Source organism: Nelumbo nucifera, chromosome 5 (genome assembly GCF_055504915.1).
Source record: "Nelumbo nucifera cultivar China Antique chromosome 5, China Antique-T2T, whole genome shotgun sequence".
Classification (NCBI taxonomy): domain Eukaryota; kingdom Viridiplantae; phylum Streptophyta; class Magnoliopsida; order Proteales; family Nelumbonaceae; genus Nelumbo; species Nelumbo nucifera.
Genome location: NC_142653.1, coordinates 5,318,539 through 5,339,852, shown reverse-complemented (window position 1 = coordinate 5,339,852; position 21,314 = coordinate 5,318,539). Strand labels below are relative to the sequence as shown.

Sequence of the window (21,314 nt, the reverse complement as noted above, 5' to 3'; positions counted from 1 at the left end):
AAAAGCTTTGTCGTTTGCTTGGTTGATACTATATTTTTGGTAATAACTTGTTTGATACTTTGAGTAACTTTGTCTTGCAGTTTTAGTAAACCCTGTATCTCTCCTCCTCTGCTCCTCCTATATGCTTGTATTGCAATAGAAGATTTCGGTATTCTACTACTTAATGTTATTTTTCTTGAATCATTTTCTTCCTTTTTCTTAAGATTTAATAATAAGAATTGATGATGATGACAAAAGCCTCCTCCTTTATTTAAACTTTAATAAATACATGACGATGAAAAAGGCAGCTATTTAGCCCAGCGAGGGAGAGGTTAGGTGAAGGTAGGTGGTTAACAACTTAACATAGCTCTTCTCTGATTCTCTACTCTTTTGGTAGAATGGTAGGTTGTTGCAAGGTCTAAAATTTTGGAAACTTAGGTCATTTTCCAACCCTTGGGTCATGATTAAATTTTCCAATTTTTTGAAAATTTAGGTATTTTTTAATTGTTTTTATTATTATCTTATAGTACTAATTTTATATTTATATTTCATATTTCATGTCCGCGATTCTACACAACCAAATTTTCGTAAAATTTGACTAAGCTTATTGACATGTCATTCATTTAAAACTGTGCTCAAATTGTCAATGTTGTTGATGCTCTTGGACCTCTTGGTGCCATGCCATAGACATAGTAAATCTGCATACGGCAAAAATATGATATGAGGAAAGGTAGGGGTGCAATTTGGGTGGGCCTTACCTGAGCCCACCCGATCCTATCTGAGTTTTTGCATATATTGGGCCTGCATTTTCGTGCTGTGGACAAGGCTTCGGACAAAAAAAACTCGAACCTGGCCTTGGACTGGTCTTGGGTTGATAGCGTGATATACGTGTGCGTGTGTGTATGAAACATGTATATATACACACATTTTAAATAAAATTTGTATAATAAAGCGAAAAAAAAAATAAAATGTGTATATATTTTCATTCAATTCTGCTCTTAAATTGGGCTATAAAACTCAATGAAAGATGATCATATAAAAATGTATTCATAAATTCTTTCAAACTCGTCCAATCCGACAAGCTAGGCTCAATCCAATCTGAGTTGTGTTTGATTAAGCTTAGACTGGACTTAGATCAATAAACTTGGGCATGACCTCAGGTTGGGCCAAACCTGAACCCAAAGGTTTGCACCTTTAACCTGACCTTCAACCTGACCAAACCCACCCGAGTTGCACCCCTAGAAAAAAGGTAATATTCCGTATGGTTTCAAAAATAAAAATTTACAACAAAAATCTAGTCAGATGATTCGACTATGATACTGGAAAAACCTGTAACCAAACAACCGACATCATAAAAGTAGCAAGCAATTGATGGTATTCATCAAAATTCACAGGGGTTTTGATTAGGGGTGCAACTCGGGTTGGCCCAAGTTAACAGTTTACACTATTTCAGGTTCGGGCTTTGGGTTGGACCCATTAGAATTTTGAGAAAATCCCAACCCTAAGCCACTAAAGTTGCACCCCTAATTTTGATTGGTCAAAGGTTCAAAGCTCTTGATACCTAGTTTTCCAACATCATAGATTCATCACAAACATATATGATATAGTAAATTGATTGATTAAAAATATTAAAATTTTGAAATATACATATAAGATGCTGAAATAGAATCAAAGATAATGAGTGGACATTTGTTCAAATTCAAATTCTAATTCAATCCGATTAAAGTTGATGGATCCGAATTTGATTCATGAATATGGATCCACACCTATCTAATCTGATATAGTCCATTTTGATTTGATTCTCGACCAAATAGTGTACATATTGATTTCGTTAATGAATTGCATTAATGATATATATTCTTAAAATTTGTATTGCATTTCTTAGTATAGGTGGTTTGAATTTTGTTTCTTTATTAGTCATATGTTTACCAATTGAGGGGTGACTCAATTGGTATGTTAATTAGCTGGTTCAATCTAGCATAGACATGGTCCACATGGATTCAATTCCCACAACCACCTAGACATTGGGGAGAGGGGGTAATTAGTGATGCGTATCACCAAATATCAAAAAAAAAAAAAAAATAGTCATATGTTCAAGTTTCAAAGAAGTTACTTTAACCCATTTTTGTCAACTAATATAAGATATAGTAACTAATCAAGACAAAAATAAGACGAAGAAAAAGAAGAGATAAAGAAAACACCAAGATTTAATGTAGTTTGGCTCATTAATTAAATATCCACTATATTCATGGAAGAGAGTGAAAAATTATCTATTACGAGGATAAGAGATATATGATTGAATTTTATATAGACTCACAACAAAATATCCACTTTCACTCAATCCTAAACCCACCAAACCAATGGCTTAAATAAACAAAAGGCCAAATTATATCAGAATTTCACACAAGCTCTTCTTCCACACATAAATACATACAAGTATTCAAAACTTATGTACATTACAAATGTACCCCATAACCTCCGACACTTTTATTCATGATAGACAATGTCAAAGTTTTTTTTAATTCATTTTATTGATAATATATAATATTTTGGTCATTTTGAAATTAAAATTTATTAATACTATCCAATTTCCGGTTGCAATCTCAATTCAACTCAAATCAAATATAGACAAATGAAAGTTTTTTTATCATTGGGGTCATAAGTTAAACGGTTCCACAATTGAACTTGAACTTTGGACTATCTCAAATAAAAATGTAAAAAATTAAGAAAAATAATTTAATATTATTTTTAGACCATGTTTGTTTATCAACAATAAGTGGAGGGGATAAGTTGACCAACTTATCAGCATTTGCATATCGGTAATTACGAGGTCGGATTTCCGGCACTCGCTTGGTGTGTTCCGTGGTGCACACCCAATGAGATTGTAACACGTCATGCTTTGTATGACCCTCCAGCACACCTATCTAGGAATTTTAAACGGCCCATTATATTTTTATAATAATAAATTAATAAGATAGAAAAAGTAGAAAAATTAAAAAAAAAAAACAATTTGAGAGAACAAGGCAAGGAACTCTTTTGCAGACCGAACCTCAGAGTTGTGCAAACACCATTAACGATTGCAGACCGGCCTTTCATCTCCACCATTTTATTTCTCAACTCTTGGTTTTTCTTTTTCTTTTTCTTTCTAACCATTTTTTTCATACTTGAGGTTCTTTTGTGGTTTACCTTCTATTTTGTTATTGATGATCAGTCTACTCTGTAATGTCTTCTCTTGTTTTTAATAAATATTTTAAACTTTTTTATCTGTTGTTGGGCCTATTGACCGTTCTTTTCAAAGTAGGTTTAAAGATTTTTATTTCTATCTTATTAATTCATAAATCATCTTTTGGGTTATTTCTATGCGGAAAATAGTAGCTTGAATTTGGTAATCGGGGGATTTTACATTTTAGATTGCTTGAGTTTTTTCAACAATTCAGTTTGCTAATTAACTGATCAGTTTCGAACTTTCGGTAGCTTTGTTGCTATGGCTGTTCAGGTTTGTTGGTTCAGAGATGACGATGGAGGGAGAAGGCATTAGAAAAGAAAGGATTCCTTTTTCTGTTTCACTTTTAAAGAAGTAAATCATCAGTTTAGTTGAAGCAGGAAATCCGCCGGATTCATGGTAAATTGATCTTTCCACGAGTACTAGTCTCCCAATGGTAATGATTAATGAACTTATACCATTTATGGAAAAAATTGCCAAAATATTATCCATTTTAATAATAAAATATATGAAGAAAAAATGGTCAATTGTCTTAATCTAATTGGATGTATTTTACAGTTAAAAGTATACGAGTAAATACATTTATGCAGGTAAATGGGGCCTTAAAGGTAAGGTGTTGGACATCAAAACAAACATAAAATAATAAATATTTAAAGCTAACAAAGTAACGTGCATATGGAATAAGTTTAACCAAATCAATATTTCCAGAAATAAATCTAACTCCTCAATAACTGTTTTGGCTTCAATTTCTGGTCCAAATGATGCAAGTAACCATCTGGTTCGGTGTGAATGTGGTAACAATTGTAGCCAGAATGGTCATTTGGGGTTAGGAACTCTGAGACGGATCAACTTAACAGCATCAGCATGATCATCTCCTTATTGATACTTAGTATATGAGTCACTTGGGAGGCCCCATTGCCTTCCCGCCCTCTTACATTTACAAAATATACAAACAATGAAACAACCCGGCGGCTATGGTAGAGAATTAGAGATGGGATTAATTGAACACAACAGCTCATTGATTTCACGGACACAACCAGCGTGTTCAGCTAATCCCAATTTGTTACCGGATGCCAGTGTTCATCCTAGGATGAGACACGGGTTGACTGAATATGATGGCTACGTTCCAGCTGAGGGGCTACCTATAAGTTATTTGAATAAGTACACTGCAGAATTCTGAAATTACATCATCGTACCCATAGATTTGGCATCAATCCCATTCCACCTATACGGTAGGATTAAGAATTCTGAGTGGGTTGAACAGTCATTCTCCCAAAGTTATTCTCACATTTCTACCCATAAGACAGCTGCAACCACTTGGTATATGTTTGGCATCAATGCTCAGTTACAAACGGTGCCTTTATTTTTGCTTTGAATCGTTGCTGTCAGGTTGGACGTTTCCTGTAACAACATTTTTTTATGTTTGGTACTATTGCTCCAGGAAATGTTTTCAGCACTGATACCCATTATCCAGTGCCACATCACTACCCTGTTGGCATCAACGAGCTGCAGCTCCAAGAAACACCAAATTTGGCGTTGCTCCAAACCATGGCTTCCTAATTTTCGAGGCGTGGCTTGGAGCACATTTTTTATGGAAAAACGATTCCAAACAAATGCCTATTTCTTGGAGCACCGTTTTTTCCAATGTGGCGTCGTTGCTCCAGGAAACGGCAATGATGCCAAACAGCCCCTTAATCTCACTTTGCATTTATGACTGGAATGGAGCATTTCGGGGTATATCGTATTGTATCTTTGAAAAACCGATACAGGATACATATGGAAATCAGACATTTCATCTTTTTTATGCGTATCGGGGGTGTATTAGTAGCGTATCAACGAAAAAGATACAGCCAAAAACTTTTAAAAAAAATTAAAGGGGGAAAACAAGCTTCTTTTCCCCGAAATGACTCTAAAACTCCAAATTTCATTCCTAGAGTGCTAGATTTGCAAAAGTTTGCAAGAAACAAGTGTGAATCGTTAAGTTTTTTTAAAGATTTTTCAAATTTTTAAAAAATATGGCAAAAGTAGGTAAAATTTTCAATATTTTATAATATCTTGTGATTTCTTTTTTTTTCTTAAATGTTTAAATTTATGTTGATCTACATTTCTTTAATTCAAAATCACAATTTTTTTTGTGCTATCAGTAGATTTATGGAAATTTCATGAAGATATTTGGGGAAAATATAAATTAAAAAAAACTTTGAAAATATAAGTTTTTTCTCTGCCTCTAAAGACTAAATATGTTTTAGATCTATGGATTTATTTATCATATCCATAGAGCAATTGAAATTTTTCTTTAATATTTTTTTGATTTTTTATATTTTTAGAATTAAAAATAAATAATAATTAATTATATTTTATCATTTGATCACAACAATTGAATATATTATAACTCTATGGATAATCTATCATATCCACAGATCAATTGAAATTTCTTCTTTAATAATTATTTTTTTATTTTTTACAATTAAAAAGTAAATAATTAATTATATTTTATCATTTGATCACAATGATTGAATATATTATAATTCTATGGATGATCTATCATATCCACAAAGCAATTGAAATTTCTTCTTTAATAACTATTTTTCTAATATATTATATAATGTTTATTTATTTTTTATAATTTTGGGAAATGAATAAAAAATAATTATTAATTATATTTTCAATATATGCATGTTTTATGGTTGGATAGGAGTGTTAGACAATATATGCCCTTAGCTCCAATCAAATTGATGTACTGGTGCATTTATTGTAAATGACTAATAGTACATATTTAATTCATGTTATATTGGTGCGTTTCTGTGTAATACCCTTAAATTGGACACTTATGAGACTCGTGTTAGTTTAGAATCTTCACAACCGTTGGATAAATCTGGGAAGATTTATCCTGTCAAGGTTGACACTAATGTGCCATCAAGTGGGTTGGGGTGGTTTGTCTCAATTGCCAGGATGAGACCTGAGGCACATATAGTGTGGGTTTTCTTGAAACCCTAAACCAGACCAAATTCCAATATTGCCCTAAACCTTGGAGACAGATAGGAAAAACTGGAATGTTACACCTAACCCCTAGACTCGATTATGGTACTGCATTAGGTGTCGGATTGGGCTGTCTTTGATATGCCAATCAGTGAGATCCTTAGAGGGGATCAAAACCTGGGTATGTTGGGGCAGTCCGAGAATTCACCTGAGTAGGTGATCATAGTGACAAGATCAGCTCCTTTGTCAAACAAAGTGAATGATCGAGGAATGCACTCTCTCTGATGAAAACCTAAACTGTCGGCGGTTGATTTCAAACTTATTAAAATTTGTCTTGCAAAATATATTTATACAGAGATATACATATATATATTATGGTTCAACAAAATGTTTGCAAAATGTTTTAATTCCCGGGATCCATGTGAATAGAGAGTGCAACATTGTACCTTGCGCCAAGGGAGAGGTCATTTATTATCGGGTAGTGTATGACCATTAAAGGATGAGAGGTTAAGTGTAAGATCATTTAGGGATAGTAAACAAGATGGGCTAATCTCACGGCTGCCCACAGTCATTGGGCTTTCATAAGATGGCCGGACCCAATGACCATTTAGTGTAAATGTTGGGCCCATTAAGAGCCCATACTGATGGACTCAGGGGTTCACTATATTCATTAATGAATTCAAGTAAGCCTTATAACAGAGGCTAGGCTGAACCTATGTGACTTATGTGGAGATCAATGATAGGGTCCTACGCCATACAAAGATAGCAAAGCTAGCCAACATTAAAGGAAGTGAGCCTGAAATCTTAATGGGTCTAAAGCCCAATTCGAACTGAGCTTAATATGATTAATTAAATAAGGAGGTGAATCTGGATATGGATTAGCATAATAGGATAAGAGGATAACTCTTATCCACTTAAAGAGTTCAGATCCAAATAGAGATTTGGATCAGGAAACTTCTAATTTGATTAGAAGTAGTTGATCTTGATCTGCAGATAAGATTAGGGATTATCCTTATCACTTAAAGAGTTCAGATCCAATTAAAGATTTGGATCAAGAAACTCCTAATCAAATTAGGAGATTGGGCTCTTTAAGGGTTATATATAAAGTGGAGGGCAAACTGGAAAAGACACACAAAGTTTGACTGACTTTTATGCATTCAGTTCTCTCTCTGTTCTTGCCGCCCTACCCTGTTCGATCTCCACCTCTTGGAGTGATTAAGATTGGATCTTAATATTGTTTCTTGGTGGAAGAAACAATCTTGAAGTTGTGCTCACATCCCTACACAATTCTTATTGAAGAATTGGGGTTCTTGTTGAAGAATCCACTGACTGATCCTGCCTCACCCTAAGCTGTGTTATCTTCAATGGAGTAAGGATTTAGTACCCTCTTTGGGCGTGAACAACTACTTGGGAGAAGTTTTTTGCATGGATTCCATATCAGGTATTCCTCTCCCTAATCTTGGTTTCAGATTTGGTCCGGTTTGTTTCAAGAACGAACCTTGAAAAATGTAGTTTTTCTAAATCAGGGAATAGGATTTCCGAATAGAAGAAAGAAATTTTTGAAATTTTACCCAACCACCCTACATGGTTCGGCCATCCATATGATAGATCTCCCATCCCTTCAAGGAGAGTTGGGTTTTTCTCATCCCATAAAACATTAAAACTTAAGAATTATAATTTATAAACTATAGTTAAGCATAGGGTTTTTAATGAAATTATAATTAGCTATAATATATTTCTTCATAAAACTATTAAAATATATTAATTTAATGTATACACACCTCATTAAGGTCTTATATTTAGTGTTGTTAATATATTTTTATGATTTAGTAAAGTATTTATAGTGTTTTCAAGCATATCTATGTGCATTTTAGTCTTTCTCCGATATGCATACGTATCCAAGGCATATACCGATACATTTCTTAAAATTATTTTTCCGATACACTTGACATTTTTGATACTTTGAACTTTAATCCTACCCTAAGATGAATTCCATGGTACACTGGCATACAGTAGTGGATGGCTATGTTACAGGGCTGTGGCCTGTGGGATCAATATTCAATAGTAATATCTCAAGCCATCCATAAATTGCATACGGTGCACCACCACCCAATTTCTCTTTGCATTTATAATTAGAGTGGGGCGTTTTTATTGGTCCCACAGCCAATATTACAGTCATCAAATTCTGTTAATCTTTTTTTTTTTTGGTTATTCGGTGCCATGTACCTTGACCCCCTTTTCCCCAAAGTGCTGGTTGCTTGATTTGTAAGGTTTGGGGAAAATGGTCTGAGAAAGTTTGGGCTTATTATTTAAAGGGCCAAAAATACACTTTATTATACTTTTAACCCAGCCTCCACTAAGTAACAATGGTTTTAACAAAAGTTTGAGGGGCCAAGGACCCAGGCCCCACCAATATGCTTGACTCCGCCCATAAGGGTGGGCCTTCTAATTTGAGAAAGGTTCGGCCATTTTGAAGCTGTATGCATGTAATATGTTTGTTAGTATAGGTGTAAGATAAAAGAGTAATTACAACCAATATTCTTTAAATTACAAAGATTAAAGAATTAATTGGGATAATGCGTCATGTGCAGAAAGCTTCAAAACAGCCCAGGTTGTTTGCTCCACACTGCAAGCCTTTCCTGTCTAATTCCATAGAAGTACACGCTGAGTTGGGGATCTCCTGTCAAACATGTTCCAACGGCCAATTATGCTGAGGTGCAAGTGTCAACTCCCCTGTTTGGCTTTGCCCACTTCTTCATGTTACCAAAACAGAAAAAAAACACCCCACCTACAGTTGTGGCTAAGCCTAAAACAGAAGAGCCCCGGTTTGGTGAGGTTGCACAATCACCAAAACAACCTCCGCGATCCCAAAATATTATCGAATTCTGCTAGCAATATCAACGGAGAGAGTTAATCGGGGCAGATACATCAAAAAAGGAGTTAAAACTTAAAAGGAACGGGTTTGGTGTCCCCTTATTATGGTCGGGTTATGAATTGTCGACCCGTGAACCGTGATGGGTTCAAGTCAGACTCGGGTTAGCATGTCCTTATTCCTTGTATTGATATTATTAGTGTATTGCTATAACCATGATCCAGGTTGTACCACGAACCCAACCTTGGACATCTCAACCCTAATTTCGTTAGCAAGCGTTCAGGTCTTGATTGTAAATGCGCATGCTGATTGCCATATGCAAACACCCCAGTTGGGCGTCAAAATGTCAAACCCTGTAACTTGCCATTGCTTATAGTTGCATTAAAACTTTGGAGTATGGATGTTAACGGATCGGGTTTTAGTTAGATACATCCGAATTAAAATCAATTTGGATTGAACCAATATCTCAACCATTGATAGAATATATATATATATATATATATAAAGATGCTAATGGACCAGGTTTGGGTTGCAACCCATCTAAATTAAAATCAATTTGAACAGTTAAAATGAAATTAGACCGATCCATAATGGTTAAAAGAATTCATTGGATTGAATTGGATTGGATCCATCTATAATGGATTCATACTCGACTGGATCAAATTGAACCAATATCCAGTCCATTGACAGCCCTACTTCCGAGGACTGAGGTAACAAGGCGGTTCCACTTCATTGTTGAATTGAGACTCAAGGGTGCAAGTCTGGTTGCCCAGTTTGATGAATTTCGATACTTCCAGCTTGGATTCAGGTTCAGGCTCAAAATTTAACAAACTCCTAACCCAATCTGACTAATCACCCAAGTTGCACTCATTAGTTTTCCTAAAATCCAAAGCCCACGCACACCTACTTCCACTTCATAGTCTTCACTCTTCATTGTTGTGTTGGAAGTTATGGGGGGTTACTCGATCTGATCAATTTTAATTACATAGGCCTTGGGTTCGGTATCGGGCCATTGAGAGTTGAGATGGTTATTCTTCGTAAACCGCCCCACCTCCGTCAACGACAAAAACTAAAATTCTATAACACCCAAATTACCATTTTCTCATTGTTTAAGTGCCCATTTGAGAGAGCATTTGGGCCGCGACATTACCCGTAACCCACCCTCCTAAGCCAGATAGTTGGCCTAAGCCTTACTTGAATTTAATTTAAGCTTGAAAAAAAAAGTGAAAAAGAAGAAAATTCAAATTCTTATCCAAATTTGGATGTTTGTATTAATTAGTATAGAGTCGGATGCAGTTCTTCCAAAATCCCTCAAAACGTATTCCATGTACATGACGCATAACTGAGACCAAGAAATCAGTAAACAATAATGACGTGGAAACAGAAGATGCGAGAGACACTTTGACACAAACAGTGAAACAGGTAGGTCAAGGAAAGCTTTCTTTCCCAATCCAACAAGATAATTAATCACTAAGAATGAAGGAATTGGCACTTGCCAACGGTCAAGATTCAATGGATTTTCGAGCACATCGGCGAACTCTCCTGTAAGAATACAACGATGGAATGGATAAATGTTGCCATAGTTAATGTTAATCAACACAACAGAAATGGCGATTTGTTGAGATTAGATTGCAGACCTGTTATAAGCCTGAACATCATGTTGATACAGCTGAGCAGCCTCAGGATTTGCAGGACTTGCTGGATTTGGATCGGTAAGAAGTGACTGAAAAAAAGGGTTATGTGTATTATGTGTGAGATTGTGCTTGTACGCAAGGTTCAAAGTATCGATTGTATCGTATCGGTACTTAGAAACGGCCGAAACTCTACTTTTTTTAGTTTTTTTTTTCAAATTTTGGTTATTTGGGAAGCTTTAGCATGCTTTTTATTATTAAAAAAAATTGGGGGTCCAAAACACCTGGAAACAGGCGTTTCGGACTGTATCTTTTTCAAAAGATACGATACGATACGTCCCGATACTTTGAACCATGCTTGTAAGTGACTGCCAATGGCAAGTATGGACATGTAATATAGAAGTTGGCACACCCATACATGTAACATACCTGAATTGACGTCAAAATTGTAGAAACATTGTGACAAGGTGACCAGGCATCTTGAATGATGTCCATGCACAGTGTGCCATCGTGATAAACTGGAGAATCATAACAAGAATAAACAAAGACGGCAAAATCTATATTAGAACATAGAGGGGGAAAAACAATCACAACACGAGCGAAGCATCAAATATGTTATACATTTTCAAAGTACTGCAGTTGGATGGTCATGGATATTAAAATAAAGACCAACCATGCCATCCTTTTCTTTCTTGTGCTTTGACAGAGTTGCTAATATACTCTTGCTGGTGAACCATTTATATTTACAGTACTAGTAGTATTAAACATGTCAGCTTAGGATGTTGTATCTGTCCCCTAACTTAATTTTATTCTGAAGTGTTGGGTCACTTCCTTCTACAATGATCTTACTCTCTCATCCTGCTAAGCACTAGAGACATGCGCAACCTAAAAAACATATAAAAAAAGTGATTCATGAATCATGAATATTGCACCATACGACCTGAAAAGTTACAAGAAAAGAAATGGTTGTAAGGGCATCAGCAATCTATCATTGCATCAATCACAGAAAAACCTAGCACCAAACATAATCTAGTTTTCTCCTTTGCTAGGACGCCTGCTTCCTCCAATTTTTATGCAAAACTATAACCAAACATACTCTAGTTTTTGTGCAAAATTCTAACCAACACTTTCCCCACGAGCAAGTGAAGGCAGGAGCAAACTATTGGTTTGCTAGCACCAAACATACTCTAGTTTTCAGCCAGGAAACATTGTAAGAATGCGGCAAACTATCGGTTTATCTTAGAGACATAAAAAACATCATAGCTTTCAAAGTTCAATTCAGGTCATTACTAAATTTTCACATCTTTTTTTTTCTCCTTTTCCTGAGAAAATGATATTCAAAATCTAGTACTGGGTAGCCCTGTTCAGTAAAGCACCTGGCATTGGAATTTTGAAAGAGTTCCTCCAGTCAAATACTTCAGTCAAGCAGATAACAGAAAATAAGATATTCACTTGAGAGTATTCAAATGTTCAGGATTCTTCAGATTAATCCTCCCAATTGAATGAATTGATTTTCACATAAAATTGGATAGATATCAAAGAATAATCTGGTTTATGCAGAAATTCAGTTAAATAGGTTTGAAACAAGAAAAATATTTAATGGAGAACCACTTCTCCTTAAGGATAAGTAGAAAAAATAGATTAAGCAGACTTCTACATCAGAAGGCCAAGAATCACTGTGCTTTCCACTCTCTTCCAAAAAACGATGTTATCAGACTCTTGATGAATTATATCGTTGTTGTACCTTTGAGTTTTAGAATGCTAAAAGTTAAACTTTATACTTTCCTGGATAGAGTCTCCAGTCTTGGCATTCTTAATTTTCATTCTTTATAAAGATTAATACAGAAATACATTCAGTACTTTAACCTGAAACTCCAAAACACCAACAACCTAAACTTCATTGACTGCAAAAACCAGAAGTCTTCTCAAATTATCTCGGTACAATTGGTAAAGGCCTAAAAAGCAAATAAGTAATCATCCAGAAAACAAACATGGAAATGGCCTCAAAAAATCAATGTGTTAAAGAAATTGACAAAAGATAAGATAATTGAACATTCATTTTAAGTTTGTAACTATCCCCAGCCTATGAATATATTGCCTCAAAGCCAATATTCAAGGACAATACCAAAGTAATATAGATTCACCAATCCCTGATCACTTTTCCCTTTCTGGCCGGTTGCACAATCAAAGGAGACTTTATTGAATACGAATAAAATAGCACAAGAGAATAATATTACAACCACCGCAGCTGAGGAGAATCAGATTAGACCACAACTGTCCCCCATGCAAATTAAAAAATATAGCATCGTGACAGAATATGAATTTTCTCGCCCCTAATACCCCTCCCCAAAATGAAAAAAGAAAAAGAAAACAATATGAACTCTCCCTTCCACTCCCTCTCTAGCTAGTCTATGCGGAACCTGGAACCCAACTAAATGAGCAGTCCAACCTAGACACCAAAAATCTTGCTTCCCTGATATGATATAGAATTGTAGATGCATCCGCAGGCCTTCAGTAATGAAAGTCATCCAGTCCATTACCATACCACCTAAGAGTCAATTTCAACTATTAGCTGATCCAAGTCTAAAGAAACCCAAATCATTAACCCCTGCAGTAAAGCTAAGAGCTAGATCCTTATCGAGTTCCCCTCTACAATTGAGCATGAATAAATCCACAGAACCTAAGGATGCGCACTTTGACCTGTCTAAGAGCCGCCCCTATATACAAAACTTCAAAGTTGCTTACAGTGCAGCGATCAAAGTTTATACGCGACCTGACTCTGTAGGGGACTCGTATTACCCTAATGGTCGCCAAATCTATTAACTTGGCTACAGCTAACAGCCTGCTTCTTAGTATCAAAATTCTTGCAATTCTTTCCTTCCAAACACTCCATAATATCGAATTCTGACCATCTTTGTAATCTATAACTAGCTGGTTGGGCGATTATTGAGAAATGTGATTTCGATAAATGGAAGATCAGTCGAAGTTATATAATATGAGAAGAAAAATATGTTGGGAAGTTATATCATCAAACACTCAATTCACCAATTAAGCCTTAAGCACACGTAAATGTAACACAGATCAATTGGAATTGAAAAAGAAATCATCAATTCGTAGGCCCATCAACATACATGCGAAGAGGAAAATGATACTAACCATTGGGATGGAACATCTCGGAGGTGAAGCGAACGCGAGGGGGTTTCTCCGGATAGTTATCACCGAAAATCAATCGCAAACCGAAAACACCACCTGAATTCCTCATCGACGATAAGCAGGATAATTAAAAAAATAAATAAAGCAAAGCAAGAAGAAGTAAAACCAGTCTTCTTTCTGATCCCATTTAAAATAAGCCGATCTCACCTTCCCAAGGGGTTTCATCGGGACCAAAGATGGTCGCACTCCACACGAACAGATTCTCGTCGGACAACGGACTCGCGCTGCACCCCTGATTTAGGCAAAGAAGAAGATGAGCATGATCATGATATAAAAAATAAATGAAACAATTCTAATCTTCACACTTGTATGGGAAAAAAACTCAAATTCAATCAAAACCCTTAAATATCTTACTTCCGGGGGTTCATTTACAATGGCTTTAAGATCAGACATGAGACGAAGCTGTGCCGACGACGCCATGATAGAAGCTAAAGAAACGAAGAAAGAATTCTACTCAAATCAGAAATAAGAAGAGAAAACGGGTCGGTTTATATCAGCTCCGAAATTTTCTTTTTTTTTTTTCCTTTTTGGAGGAAAGATAAGGACGAAATTTCGGGAATCTGTGATGCTTCCCGGCAAAAAAAAAAAAAACAAAACAAATAAGGAAGGATCAGATTGGGGATCTACTACACTTGTTACGCTACACTTGTTGTGTACTTCCAAATTCCAACCGGTGTGTAACAGTTGTGATGGTGCGCAATCCGGCCGGTCTTAGTTGTCAATGACCTTGCTTCTGAACGGAATTGCGGGGAACCTGAAACGGAGAAGATGAGGAAGCTCTGAGGGGAACCCGGTGTGGAGGCTCCGAAGCTCAAGTTAGAATCCTTCAAAGGCAAGATAAAACCAGATAGCGCAAAGTTTGCATGCCTTGTTCTTGGGGGTAGGGGGCCTTTTATAGCCACCACGCGCACTCACTCCTAAGCTTCTGTCAAGTCGGGTACGATTACCTCTGGTCTCCTGCCAGTTCGGGTGTCATCCCCTCTGCTGGTCAGAACCGCCACTGCTCCCTTTTGTCGGAGCCGTCTCTGCGACTGGTGATGATGGTGGCAGGTGGCGGTGGTAGGTGACCGTTGAAGTGCGGTTATCAAGCGTCAGATCCCAAGTCAGTCAGATGCGTCACCCCTTGGATACGGACCTCCTCGGTGTCAGGTATGGTACGTCTGTTCAGTTCGGCGTCTCGGAGGTGAAGTGTTGGAGTGGCGAACGAAGTGAAGTCTTGAGTTCGGATAGAGGAGTGTCCCGAACTGCCATGATGTTACGGTTCAGCACAGGCTTAGCCTTGCCTACGCTTGGCAGGCTTACGTTAGGGACATGCCCGTCATTTTCGCCTGTAAGATTTTTGGGAGAACTGATGTCATCTTCAGGCAGACCACCAGAAGCTTAACGTACTCTTTGAGGAGGGGTGGTCGACCTCCTTGGGTGCCTAACCTTGGCACTCCTAGACCTTCATCCCCTTGCGGGGCGGCCCTGGTTAACGACTAGCATGGCTACCAGGGTTCCTCATGGGCGCGCACTTGCTCATGGGGACAGTGTTGGACCGGCACTGCGCTACCGATACTCAAGGGAGGCTTGGCATCGGGCCTGGCTCAAGCATGTCCCTTCACTTCGCCAGCCCCTTGCCCAAGCTGATTGAGCTATCCCGTTGCCCTTAGCGCACGGGTGTGTTCCGGCCCAAGCGGTTGCCTATCATCAGGGCACACAGGTGCCTGTCATCATCGGCATACAGGAGTCCCTTCACAACGGTGCCAAGTCACCTCATCGGCGCATGGTCGCCTTCCATGATGGTTGTCCCCCTTTAGCACGTAAGCGGCGCCTCCCATGGACCGGTCTGAGCCAGGAGAGTGCCCCGGCCATTGGACTTGAGGTCATGATCCAGTGCTACTGACGTTGGTGGAGCCATCCCATCGGGCAACTCCTAGCCTCTAAGCGCAGAAAGGCTTGTCCTGGCCTGCCTTGGCCAGGACGCCGCACGGGTTTCTTCCGCTGTAGAACTACCCCCGTGACAATGAGGCGGGCCAGTTCGGGTTACTGCCTTGTGTGGCTCGGGGCCTAAGGGAGAGTTCGGGCTCCTCGTAGGGAGGTCGGGCTCCTCGTAGGGAGTTCGAGCTCTTAGTAGGGAGGTCGGGCTCCTCATAGGGAGTTCAGGCTCCTTAAAAGGAGTTCGGACTGCTGGTTTCTTCCCTTGGGTGTTTGCGCCCTGGGTATGCTGTTTTAAGTGCCGAGCTATTTGCTTTTACCACGTGGAGTGATTGCGAGGTCGACCAAATCTTCCTTCATCAAGTTGTCTAATTATGATGTGTAAATACCATAATGGAGATTGCACGTGTAATTAAACACGTGTCAAGCACCGAATGCAACAAGTGCAGTGCAAAAGTTTACGGCAGATCTGGACTGGTGAGTGGTAAGTAAAGTGGTAACCCCCTCTGTAATTGTTCTTCAAGTTCCAGTTGACGATAATGTTGTTTCTTTCTTATTAATAATTTCACGCTCTCGCTAGTCGCTACTCTGAGAGCAGCTTTCCGGTGCGGCGGTGCTCAATAATGCCAACATGTCACGGGGGTAATCGTTGGGGCCCCGTGCGGCACTCGAAATGGGCGAGTAAGCCTATGAAACAAAGCAAACACACACACAAAGGCAACAAGAAGGCACACGAATTAGCAAAAGGCTACTTGTATTGCATAAATCAGTGGTAAGCACAAGCATACAGTACAGTGTCGAGGGGATCTCGTGCTTAACCTTTACACGCTTATGAGCTCACTCGACTACCTACCTCCCCTCAAAGAGTACGTTAAGCTTTTGGGGGAGTGACAATAAGAAACGCCAAAAAGATGAAAAAGCATACTACAATATTACAATATTGCCATTGGCAGTCCCCCATACAAAAGTACATGTTTAGCCCACCCATGGCACACACTTGGACGTTGGAGTTGCGGCTGTAGGCACAGTGGATGGCACTTGATGGCGCGTCGAAGAGAACACTTGTTACAGTCTCCCCCACTCAATTTAGTCTTCGTCCTCGAAGACTAGCTTCTGCTTGAGGCTTCGACTTGTTGTTGGTGAAAGAAGGTTCTTCGACTGCTCCACGAACCGGGTTTCTTCAAACTTCTGCTTGAGGCTTCAACTTCTTGTTGGTGAAAGAAGGTTCTTCGACTGCTCCACGAACCAGGTTTCTTCCAAGGCCCAGATAGTAGGTTGGGTAGATTGCTAGTGGATGTTCTCGATGGTGGGAAAACCTATGGCTAGTCCCTAAGTTAAATCCCTGCTTGGCTGCTTCAAGGTAGGATTTTGACTTGTTCCTGATGGTGGTAGGAAAGTTGGTGGCCAAGGCTAGGTCAAAATGGTATTTTGGATTGTTTGAGTGTTGGTTCCCATGCATTTTTCCCCAAGGGTGACTCGCAAGGCTGCTACGGGATTTATCTTGAGGGATAATGTGAATGTGGCCCCTAAATGGCTCGGGTGGCACTCGCTCTCCCCAATGGTTGTGGCAGTAGGTGTGGGCAAAGTTTGTCACGGCCTTGGGTCTTCTGCTTTGCTTGGTGGTTGTCGACACGCACGAACCCTGTTGCTGGAGAGGTGTAGACGGCTGGATGGCCTGCTGCTTCCTGCTGCTGTTGTAGTTGTTGGCTTGAGGGGCGGCTTCTTCCGCCAGTGGAGTGGGGAACTTCTCTGCTTCCTTCATGTTGGTGTTGAACAAGGCTTCTTCGTGAAAAAGTTGTAGTGCAGAAACTTGCTTCCCATGAACCCTAGTAGAAGTCGTAACTGGTACCATGCAAGGGGAGCGCTCGTCCAAGATGCATAAAGAGTTGATATGAGGTAGGAGTGCTGCTTCTGCTTGTCTCATGAAGTCCATTCCCAAGACAACTCGGAAGTCATCCAGGGGTACCACTGAAAGATTAATCTTGCTTGTCCACGGCCCAACTTGGAGGTCAACCCCACGAGCCATGCCTTCAATCGCCTTTGCCCCGGAGTTCACGGCCTTGATCCACCCTGTCTCTTTCATAGTGTTCAGATTGAGTCGCTTGGCCTCGGCAACTGAGATGAAGTTGTGGGAGGCCCCTGTATCAACAAGGGCTTGAGTCTGCTTCCCGCCGAAGAGGATGTCTACATACTTCAGCCCCCTTTGGGCTTTCTTTGGCCTTTCATGATTGGCCTCTTTCTTCACCATGGCGTTGAAGAGTTGAAGGGCGCCCACTCTAGGCGCCTGTACAGACTTTTCCTCATCACTTTGCTCGTCATCACTGAGCTTGGCGACAAGGGCATTGATCTTCTTCTTGGTTGGGCAGTTGCGAACCAAGTGATTTCCCCCACAAAGGAAGCAAGAAATTGGGGACCCAGCGGTTCTGGGCTTGTAACGGTGCTGAGGGCCTTGCTCTCCTTGTGGCTTCTTCCCATAGTCTTGTCTGCTGGCTTGTTGAAGCTGGAGTTGTCGTACGGAGGGCGTGAGGGACTTGCTCCCCCACTCAATTTAGGGGAACGCGGGTTTTCTGGCTTAGGGGTTTCTTCATCTGACAAGCTGGTCTCATTGAGTTGCTCCGCCACTGCCATTGCCGTGGCGAGGTCCTGTACGTTGCGGCGTTGGAGTTCTAGTTCGGCTCATGGCTTCAGTCCGTTCATGAAGTTGAACAGTAGATCCTTGTCGGACATGTCCGTGATCTCCAAGGTAAGGGCTGAAAACTCTTTAACATAATCGTGGAGTGAGTCCTCATGCTTGAGTGATTTCAACTTCTTCCGTGCCAGGTACTCCACGTTCTCTGGGTAGAATTGCCGCTTTAGTTCTCGTTTGAAATCAGCCCATGTCTCGATGGTGCACGTACCCCGTTCAATGTCTTGGCATCGCTTGCACCACCATAGCATAGCGATGTCAGTCAAATACATAATCACTGTACGAATTTGCGTTAGGTCATCATCAATGCCAGCGGCATGGAAATATTGTTCCATTTGCCACAAGAAGTTGTCAAGTTCTCTAGCATCTCGGGAGCCAGCATAAGGTATGGGCTCCCGAATCTTCACACGAGCAGGGGCTAGTGTTGTGGAGGGGCTTGGAGTGCTGGCCACTAGTCTCTTGAGGAGCGTCATGTCTCCTCTTAGATCATCCAATTGAGTCTGGAGGTCGGAGGGAGAGGCCATGGCCACTTTCATGGCCACCCATTCAGCTCTCATCTCATCCACCTGGTCTTGGATGTCGGATCGAGATGAGCTCCCTTCTTGTCGGGATTTTGTTCCAAGGACTTCCTTGAGGGTTCTATTCAGGACGTCTTGGACCTCGTTCATAATGCCATTTAAACGGGCTTCTAGCTCCACCACGGAGCTCTCAATTGTTTCCACATTCAAGTGGATTTCTTCTACTCGGTCACGCATCTCCCCAACAGTCACTTCACAGCGAAGGATGCGTGTGTCGAAGGCAGCAAGCGTGTCAATTGACTTGTCAAGCTTGCTTGTCTTGGATGTGCGACCCCCTGGGGTCTTCTCTGTAGTGGCTTCAACGCCTAGAGACTCATCAGTCTCCCTCGCATGGGCAAGGCCATGCCTAATCTCATCGGTGAGTTCCTTGTTGTGCTTCATTGCGCCCACTAGTGTTGCTATGCAAGGGTCACGAGCGTTGAGGAGCAACCCGCTCTGATACCAACTGTCACGGGGGTAATTGTTGGGGCCCCGTGCGGCACTCGAAATGGGCGAGTAAGCCTATGAAACAAAGCAAACACACACACAAAGGCAACAAGAAGGCACACGAATCAGCAAAAGGCTACTTGTATTGCATAAATCAGTGGTAAGCACAAGCACACAGTACAGTGTCGAGGGGATCTCGTGCTTAACCTTTACACGCTTATGAGCTCACTCGACTACCTACCTCCCCTCAAAGAGTACGTTAAGCTTTTGGGGGAGTGACAATAAGAAACGTCAAAAAGATGAAAAAGCATACTACAATATTATAATATTGCCATTGACAGTCCCCCGTACAAAAGTACATGTTTAGCCCACCCATGACACACACTTAGACGTTGGAGTTGCGACTATAGGCACAGTGGATGGCACTTGATGGCGCGTCGAAGAGAACAATTGTTACAAACAGGCAAAGGCCCATTTTCTTTCCAGAAAAACGCGTCCGTTTAATGATCGATGTGCTATCAGTCTCACCTCAACTACGCAAATAGATGGTAAATACTTAAGTTAAAGATCAGGACCGTCGAATTAAGAGCTTCAGTTTCTTGAAATGTTGGTAAATCGAATCTCGTACAAACTGATGATAGGATTCCATATTAATTAAAGTACATGACGGGAGCCGGGAGGTAGAGGACACGACATCCATGATGAGATGCGTTGCACTGTAGTTTTGTTTTTGCCAAACGGCCCGACGGGCCCGTGGTTTTCCAAAACCTATTACCCCTTCCATTCAATTTCAAATATCCACCTTAAAAAAAAAAAAAAAGAAAGAAAGAAAGCAAGCTTCGTATATCTTTAGAGTGGATATTCCATCTTAACCATTAATACACCGTCCGTTAATAAGGTGTTGATTAATCTTATAAAACTTAACCGGTAAAAGAAGCATCCAGTTCCAGCGTTGAGAGGACGATGAACGCGTAATTTAGACGTGATACGGGCATTTTGGTCCCCAATCCCCACCGTGCCCACTGCCAAGTACCAAAACCCAAAGTAGAAGTGTTTATGTGGGGATTTCTAGCATAAGGGCTGAAAGCGTCCCATAGTACGCATATGGTCTATGGACTATGGACTATGGTGGTGGCATACTGGCATCAGCCATCAATAGTCAATATTCAAAACGACGTCGTTGTTCTTGTTCAATGAACCGGAGATCCGTATCGGCTCGCGTGTGCCAAATTACGTATACGGAATACGGGAGGAATAGTTTTGGCCTTTGGGCACCAAAACCATGTGCGATGCCAACTGGTTACTCTTGGCTGAGAAGGCAAACAGAAAAGAAAAAGATTTACGCAATGGCTTCATATCTTGTGCCTGCCTGCACGATACAACGGGCTCCGTCAGCCGTACGATGGCCCTGGTCTCTCATTAGTGCCGTGTCCCCTAAGAATTACGATCTCTTTTTTATTTTTTATTTTTTCTTGATGATCATGGAGAAAGAATCACAATCTGTGGTTGAACGTATAGGGTTCCAGAATACGAGATTTAGGTGGGGCCCAGAAAATCCAAAGCCCTTAAACAGTTTGGTGGTGGCCCTGGTGCTGGTGGGTGACTAATTAATTTCTAGGTTGCTACCCCGATAGAGCAAAAATTAGGGTTTGGGTTGAGGTTGACGAAACTTGCAACTAGCCGTGGACCGTGGTCTTTGGATTTTAGTCTAAATTTTTTAATTTGGGCTGACCCGTCCGGCTTTCCAGAAGGTTCCATGAAGTCTAATCGTTTTCGACTTTGTTTAGATACGTTTTCCAGATAACTTTAC

At 40.1% G+C, this 21,314-nt stretch overlaps 1 protein-coding gene across 1 annotated transcript; it reads right to left on the bottom strand.

Moving 5' to 3' along the window:
* Positions 1 to 10,292: 10,292 nt before the first annotated feature.
* LOC104589124 (ubiquitin-conjugating enzyme E2 2-like) lies at positions 10,293 to 14,462 on the bottom strand. The gene is made up of 6 exons (XM_010247327.3): positions 14,252 to 14,462; positions 14,045 to 14,129; positions 13,841 to 13,933; positions 11,114 to 11,202; positions 10,691 to 10,776; positions 10,293 to 10,595 (listed from the first exon to the last, which is right to left on the bottom strand). The coding sequence occupies exons 1-6, from the start codon at positions 14,315 to 14,317 to the stop codon at positions 10,556 to 10,558; spliced, it is 459 nt and encodes a 152-aa protein (XP_010245629.1). The 5' UTR covers positions 14,318 to 14,462; the 3' UTR covers positions 10,293 to 10,555.
* Positions 14,463 to 21,314: the final 6,852 nt, after the last annotated feature.

Bases quoted from the DNA above. Each gene is read 5' to 3' on its own strand.
- LOC104589124 (XM_010247327.3), bottom strand. From the start codon at position 14,317: ATGGCGTCGTCGGCACAGCTTCGTCTCATGTCTGATCTTAAAGCCATT. The intron at 10,777-11,113 runs GTATGTTACATG...CCTTTTTTTCAG, and splicing joins CAATTTTGACGTCAATTCAG to TCACTTCTTACCGATCCAAA. The intron at 10,596-10,690 runs GTCTGCAATCTA...GTATTCTTACAG, and splicing joins GATGTTCAGGCTTATAACAG to GAGAGTTCGCCGATGTGCTC.